General features: G+C 35.2%; 1 protein-coding gene across 2 annotated transcripts in view; it reads left to right on the plus strand.

Annotated features, from left to right (window-relative positions):
• Positions 1–6,509, plus strand: part of NUFIP1 (nuclear FMR1 interacting protein 1) — a 42,981-nt gene extending 36,472 nt beyond the window's left edge. The window contains exons 9-10 of one of the 2 annotated variants that reach the window (XM_008706826.2): positions 4,610–4,827; positions 6,215–6,509. In XM_008706826.2, coding sequence (XP_008705048.1) covers positions 4,610–4,827; positions 6,215–6,331 — 335 coding nt within the window. In that variant the 3' untranslated portion in view covers positions 6,332–6,509. The remainder of the gene's footprint in view (positions 1–4,609; positions 4,828–6,214) is intronic. The other variant, XM_040622991.1, reaches the window with a different exon arrangement.
• The last annotated feature ends 1,735 nt before the right edge of the window (positions 6,510–8,244 follow it).

An 8,244-nucleotide genomic window follows, 5' to 3' on the forward strand; every position in this document is an offset into this window, starting at 1 on the left:
CTTTCTCTGAACCATGAAGTAGCTTCTAGAAGGCTGCTTATTTAAGTGGATTCTAAATGGAGAGGAGCAGTTTGATGCCTCACAGATTTTAACACTTGTGTTATCATAGTTATAATCTTTCTCAACTTAGGAATTAATACAAAGGTGTATCAAGGATCTAAACATGGCTAGTGCTTTTCCAGAAAGAGTTTTAAACAAGGAAGGGGCCCCTCAAGAAAGACTGAAGCTGTTAAACAAGAGGCTCTGCTTGGCTCTGGGGACGTCAAAATCATTAAGATACACATAGGAAGGAAAATTTCAGTGAGTAATACTTCCAGATGGGTTAGTTTGATATCTGTTCCAGATTTTGCATGTTCGTTTTTTGTTTTTTGTTTTGCCATGTTAGAAGTTAAGTGCAGTTTTGTAGCTCTCCAAAACTGTTTTTTTCAACTGGTTTGGGCTATGACTGGGGGTCCTCCAAGTTGAAAACTCAGTTTTAAAGGCCACAAATCAAGAAGTGTGATTTATAGGTTTGAAAAAATTCAGTGGTTATATTTTAAATTCATTTGGATTGGTAAATATTGCATTAAAATATGATACTAAGCTGGGAAATGTTGCGAGCCTCAAGAAAAATATAAATGGCCCCAGTTCCTTATTCCTTAGCAGAAAATTGACAATGGAAGCTCTGATTCATTTGACTTTTGTATTCCTGGATTGGAAGATCAATACTTTTTTTTTTTTTTTTTAAGATTTTATTTATTTATCTGAGAGAAAGAGAGAAACAATGAGGAGGGGGAGGGGCAGAGGGAGAAGCAGACTCCCCACTGAGCAGGGAGACTGTCTCAGGGCTTGATCCAGGACTCCAGGATCATGACCTGAGTGGAAGGTAGAGGCTTAACTGACTGAGCCACTCAGGTGCCCAGAAGATCAATACTTGAAGGGGAAGGAAATAACAAAAAGTAGTACCTTGGTTTTTCTTTTTGTCTTTTGTTATTATTCCCATAGTTTTGAACTCTACAAACCACTTTGAATTCTTTGCTCCATTCTTTTATGGTTCCATTTCTATAATTGTTTTTCTTTTTTCCATCACTTTGAGGGCACATCAAACCACTGCCATCATAGCAATTTTTTTTTTTAAGATAGCATGCATGCGCATGTGCACTCAGGTGGGGTGGAGGAGGAGAAAGGATCTCAAGCAGGCTCCATGCTCAGCGCAGAGCCTGGCATGGGGACTCAGTCTCACAGCCCCGAGATCATGACCTGAGCTAAAATCAAGAGTTCGGTGCTTAACCAACTGAGCCACCCAGGTGCCCCGTCATAGCAAATTCTTGTATAGTGCTTATTCTGTGTCAGGCCGTTTTATGTGCTTTACTCATTTAATTATTGCAATAACCTCATGAAGCAGGTGCCATTATTTATGGGGATATTTAGGCAGAGATAAGTAGCTTGCCCCAAGATCACAAGTAGTATGTGATGGAACTAGAGCTTGAACAGTTTGGGACCAGGGTTTGTGCTTCTGACACTTACCCTGTACTTCCCTTCAAACATAATTAACACATTTGGTGCTATGTAACAGTTGGGTGTACAGGTTTTGAGGGATATGATTAGACTCCTACACTCTTGTCCAGGCAGTTGAACCCAGTCTCCCAGCTTCTAGAATTGAAGTCTTTATATCATATCAGCTTGTCAGAATATACAGAATAACCATTTTAGGGATGAGAGGAGGGGATCCTTAAAACTTGTGAGTTTTCAACTAATCATATGGTTTTTCTTCTTCATTCTGTTAATATGGTGAAATACATAGATTGATTATCAAGTATCAAACCAATCTTGTATTCTTGGAATAAAATCTACTTAGTCATGGTGTATTACCTTTTTAATACATTGCTGGATTTGATTTGCTAATAATTTATTAAAGATTTTTACCTCCATGTTCACGAAGGATTATTGGTTTGTCTTTTTCTTTTCCTGTAATGGATTACTTTTCTCTGGATTTGATATGAGTTGGGATCTGTTTCTTCCTCCTCTTTTTTAAGTGTTTGTGTAGGGTTGCTGCCATTTTTTCTTGTTTGTAGAATTCAATAGTGGAGTCATCTGTACCTGGCATTTTAGGGGGGTAGATTTTAAGTTATGAATTAAATTTCCTTAATAGATATAGGACTGTTGAGGTTTTCTATTTTTTCTTGTTCAGCTTTGGTAATTTGTGTTTTTCAAAAAAATTTGTTTCATCTAATTTGTCAAATTTATTGGCATATGGTTGCTCACAACATTTTCTTGTGATATCTGTAAGATCTATAGTGATGTCCTCTTTTTGATTCTTCATATTATTAAATGGTATTTTTTCCTTTTTTCTTGATCACTCTTGCTAGCAGTTTATTAATTTTATTAATCTCTTTAGAGTGAACCAACTTCTGGGTTTATTGCTTTTTCTCTATTAGCTATTTCTAATTCATTGATTTTCACTCTGTTATTTCTTCCCTTCTCACTCTCTATCTCATATAGTGGAAGTTCAGATAATTGATTTTAGACTCTTTTTCATTTTTTTTTTATTTTAATTTTTTTCTCTTTTTTTCCTTCATTTCTAATAAAAGCATTCAAAGCTATTAATTTGCCTCCATGCATTGCTTTAGCTGCATCCTACAAATTTATGTTATGTTTTCGTTTTTATTGTTTTATTTTTTATTTATTTATTTATTTTTTTAAAAGATTTTATTTATTTATTTGACAGAGATAGAGACAGCCAGCGAGAGAGGGAACACAAGCAGGGGGAGTGGGAGAGGAAGAAGCAGGCTCATAGCAGAGGAGCCTGATGTGGGGCTCGATCCCGGAACTCCAGGATCACGCCCTGAGCCGAAGGCAGACGCTTTAACCGCTGTGCCGCCCAGGCGCCCCCCGTTTTTATTGTTTTAAAAATATTTTCTAATGTCTCTTGTGATTTGCTCTTTAATACATGGGTTATTTAGATATATGTTGTTTAGTTTCCAGAGATTTTGAGGTTTTCTAGATAGTTTTCTGTTAATAACTTAACTTTAATTCTGTTACGGTCAGAGAACATACTTTGTACACTTTCAGAGTGTTTTTGTTTTTCCAGTTTATTGAGACTTGTTTTCTAGCCTAACCAAGTGAATGCTCATGTGAACTTGACAAAATGTATATTGGGTTCAGTGTTTGTCAATTTGAGTTGTTAGTTGTACTTAGGTCTTCTATATCCCTGCTCATTTTCTGTTTAATTGTTCTTCAGTTACTGAGAGCGGAGTGTTAAGTTTCCAACCGTAATAATGGACTTGTCTATTTCTTGTTTCAGCTCTGTGAGCTTTTGCTACTTGTATAGTGAAACTCTGTTATTAGGTGTTATTGTTTTGCCTTCTTGCTGAATTGATTTCTTTACCATTATGAACTGTCCTTTGTCCCTGATTATAGTCCCTGTTCTGAAGTCTCCTTTGTCTGATACTGATATAGCCAGTCCAACTTTTTTATGATTGGTGTTTGCATGGTCTTTTCTTTCCCCTTTTACTTTTAACCTGTGACTGGTCACAGGCAGCCCTTGCTTTGTACTTCCTGGGTAACTGAGATTTAATTTCAGTTCTGTTTGTGAAAGCAAGAACTGCCTATAATTTAAAGTTGGTTTCTTGGGGCGCCTGGGTGGCACAGTGGTTAAGCGTCTGCCTTCGGCTCAGGGCGTGATCCCGGCGTTATGGGATCGAGCCCCACATCAGGCTCCTCTGCTGGGAGCCTGCTTCTTCCTCTCCCACTCCCCCTGCTTGTGTTCCCTCTCTCGCTGGCTGTCTCTGTCCTGTCGAATAAATAAATAAAATCTCAAAAAAAAAAATAAATAAAGTTGGTTTCTTGTAGACATTATGTAGTTGGTCTTGTTGTTCCCCACCACCCCACCCCAGTCTGACTACTCACCCTTTTAAGTGGGATGTTTAAACTATTTATATATATTGTAATTATTGATATGGCTTGTTTCTTTTTATCTCACCTTTTGTTCTGTTTTCCTTCCTTTGGATTTATGCTGCCTTATTAGGGCAGTGCAAATATGGGCTTATTCATTGAACCTCTTTGTTTTACTTTTTAGGAGTTGGTCTATCTAGAGTATATAGTATGCAGCTTCAACTTATCACAGTATACTTTCAGTAATATTATCTCACTTCATATAGGATTTAAGAATTTTATAGCAATATACTTACACTCTCCTCTTCCCCTCCTCTGTGCTGTTGTTACTAGGTTTTCTACAGATGTTATAAATTCCACATACATTATTACTATTTTTGCATAGAATAGTCAGTTATCTTTAAAACCTATTTTAAATTAAAAAAATATCTTTTGTATTTATCCACATATTGACATTTCTGACACTCTTCATTCCTTTGTGTGGATCCAAGTTTCTATCTGGTATTGTTTCCTTCATAGAGATCGTTTTCTTTAACTCTTTATGGTAATCTCTTCAGTTCTTGGCAGTTATATTTCCGATTTGAAAAATACCGTACTACATTGAAAATGCCTAGTTTTTATTAGTAAGTGGCCAATATTATGGCTGCTGGGGGGAAGTATTATGGCTCTTTTGGTTATTTTGGAAGTTTACCTGGTCTTTGTTGTTATCTTTGTATTTGTTTTTCATTACACATAGAAGCTCCCATTAAGACTGAAGCAGACATTCTGGTGGCAGATGAGGTTCTTCCGAGCAATACTCCGAGGAGACCAAGTCCGAGTGTTAAAGTGACTGTTAGAAAGTACGAGAGCCGAAAGAAGAGTTTTAAAAAGACAAACCCTAAGAGGAAAAAAGATTATCACAACTATCAATCGTTATTTGAACCAAGGACACGCCATCCATATCTCCTGGAAATGGTAAATGATTTTTCTTTACATTCTAATCTGTGTTCTTCTCAGATGATGAAGGTAGAGCCACTGGGTTTCTGCATGGGTTCATGCATGTGTGTTTTTAAAGTTTACCAAAGACATTTGCTCCTTGCAGACTCATTTGTGTATCTTAATTTTGAAGCTGCATTTGGAATACAGCTGCTGTTCAGCAAACGTGGAGTAGTTACACTTTTCAAAACTGCTTAAAATAAAAGAATCTATAGATTTAACTAATTGGTAAGGAAATATGTATTGAGGTGTAGTGACATTTTTAAAGTTTCCATTGAAATCACAACTAAATACAAAGGCAGACGGAAGGGAGAAAGGTTGTTATGTGTTTATTTTGTGCATTATTGACTTTATTCTTAGAATGATGTGCTGAAAAATCTATTCAGATTTTAAAAGAGAAAGTAGCACATCTTTTGATTCTAAGTCATGGACATGAAGCTGTTCAAAGATGCCAGTTCTTTCATGCTAAAAGTATTAGAAAATATTCTGAAATTTTTACTAGAGTTGTAGAACTATTGACAACGTGTGGAAGTTGTTTTTGCCCTGTCACCTGAGTGTTTATGCTATAGCTAAATTGTTCTGTGGCCACACTCTTTGAGGTGTTACATGTAGACACAGTTACTTCTTGTTTAAATTGATCGGAAATGGGACTCTCTCTTTTGTAAATTTCAGTGCTTATATAAAGTAAATTGAATTTTCAGAATACCTTGTAAGTGGTAAATTAAGTCATCTCTTCACTGTTCATTCCATTGTGATGTTTCTAAACTACACTAATGACATCAGAAAATAAATCGAATGATCTTGTCCTTTTTGGCAAATCACATATGATTCCTTGGTTATGGATTTCTTCTAAATACCAGGGATTTTTAGATTTCCTTCAATTACAATAAGCACAAAAATGAAAAGTTGCGAAAATCCAGGAATGTTGGGATTTTGTACTGCTGGTTTCATCATTACTGTATTTACTCTATCTGCTTATCAGTTTCTGTACTGTTTGTAAGTTTGGGTTTAGGAGGGTCCTCCTTGACATGATTTGTAGATTAAAGAATTGTAGACTTTTAAACCTGTATTTCCTGTCCTTTGTTAGATACTCCTAGAGAGGACCCCAGATGTGAACATTTGTGCTATTTAAAAAACTAGATAGTCTTAGTATAAGTTAAAAGGAAATGTTCTTGTATTATTTTTTGACAAAATAATTAAAAATATATATATATTTAAATATGTATTATATTATAAATTATAATAAGTATAAATATATATCTTTATTGTTCTGTGTTATTTATATGGGGAAGACACATATATTTTAGATTGTGTTTCTTGGATATATTTTATTTACCAGCTAATCATTTTATTTATTATTTTTTAGCTTTTAGCTCCGGACATTCGACATGAAAGAAATGTGATTTTGCAGTGTGTTCGATACATCATCAAAAAGGACTTTTTTGGGCTTAATACTAATTCTGCAAAAACTAAAGATGTATAGGTATCTGATGTTTCAGCATCATGTGACATAGTCCCATCCTAAAGTTAGGGGAGGAAAACCTTTAAAAACAAAAACAAAACTGGATTAGTAATTAAATCGTAGACCTCATGGGATATTATGTTGGATTTTTAATTCTTTCCTTTGAATCTATGCAAATAAATACATAACTGATTTTTAAGACTGTGTCTGTATTGTTGGGGTTGTGCATAATATTTGCTGGCAGAATTCTATTTTTTATTTATATTTATTTGTATGTATTGCTGTCAGGTAAGGAAGTCTGCTCTGGGGACAGTTAAGAATCGAAGATACTGGTTTAGTAGTAAAGAAAAAAGCTTTAAAAATGTTTAATTCAGCTAAGCAAAACGGTAGGTCAGGGAGAGAAGTATAGTCATTTTGTTTTTAATGCAGGAGAGGAAGAATCATTCTTTAACTGTAGCAAGGGGGATTATTTAAAAAATAAAACATATTAAATTAATACACTCAAAGTCTTAAAATTTAAGATTTCTGTGTTTAGTTCAAAGGGCATTTTGAAATTCATCTATTGGCACTACTTAAGTAGTTCAGATACTGAATTTGGAATATTAATATAGATAAGGCCTCTGTGTGTGTTTAGATTCACTGGGAGTGCTTCTTTTGAGTATGGATCAGAATTGGACCTTTTTAATTTCTCTGTTGAAAACTATGTAAAGCATGGTACTTGACGAGGTCCATCTAATTCATAGCCAAAACAGTAGTTTGTGAAATAATGTAAAACCTTAAAACCAGTTTTAAGATGTAATTAAAATTCATCGTATGAGCCTATTATTTGAACCCTTTAAAAAATGTTTTAAATAATCTGTTTGGGTCCTTTAATACCAGAGATTTTGATATTACATTCTAGTCACTTGTGCTAGCTAGAGCTGGAGCCCTCCGCTTTTGACGGGGTTTTTAAAAAAACTAGTCTGTTGTGGAAAAATTGACTTTATCTGACATTGTGATTATTGAAGTCCATGAATCTTGCCTGCAAGAAAAAGGCAAGAAAGCTGATGGTGGCCCTGAAGAAAAACTTCTTGCTCCTATATATTTGTAAGATCCTATCCAGAATCCTGGAATACCTGGCATGTAACACTGTGATATTACAGACCTGAGATCAAATTGATACTTAAGTCGGTGTTTCCCAACTTCGTAACCACCATATAGACTTATTCTGTTTCATTCTCCTCCTGCAGTGAATCCCATGTTTTAGAAAATTATCTGTCCAGCACATTACTTAATTCAGTTTATATAACACTGTTGAGTGCTTACTTACATGCCGGCAGTATGCATGAATTGAAAATATAAAAATGAATGAGGCCTTGCCTGACTTCAAGGAATTCACTTTAATTTTTGTATTATTCCTAATGATGACTCTTAAGCCAATTCATCTCATCAGGATAAAGTAACCAGTGTTACAAACTGGGTTGATATTCTAAGGTATGATTTAGTCTGCAGTTTTATCACAGGTTGGCATACAAATCCCATTGGCTTTAAATACATAAATGAATTCAGACTCCTAGGCTGCTTTCACAGACCCTTATAACTCCAGGAATGTTCACAATCACTGCTTTAAAGTGTATTGTGCAAAAAGTTTTATTTTCAGTTTCTCTTGCTTTCTAATAAATATATTTAAGACTGAAAATGCTGTTCTGAGACCTGCCTTGGCTCTGTCTGGCAGTCTTGAACTCTGTCACCGTCGCTGTTTATTTCTAGTGGGTAATTTCAGCTTCAGTTGCCTTTATATATTTAACGCAGGAATTCTTCAAGTGTGTTTAAAATTTTTAAGCACCTAGAATACAGCCCATGTGGTTTCCCCTTTGTGGAACACGCAGTCAATATTTGTAAATATTCTGTGAGTGTTTTCAGGGAGAGGGGTGCCTTTTCTTGGATATGAGGTT

The sequence above is a fragment of the Ursus maritimus genome, unplaced genomic scaffold (genome assembly GCF_017311325.1).
Source record: "Ursus maritimus isolate PB19 unplaced genomic scaffold, ASM1731132v1 scaffold_10, whole genome shotgun sequence".
Lineage (NCBI taxonomy): Eukaryota > Metazoa > Chordata > Mammalia > Carnivora > Ursidae > Ursus > Ursus maritimus.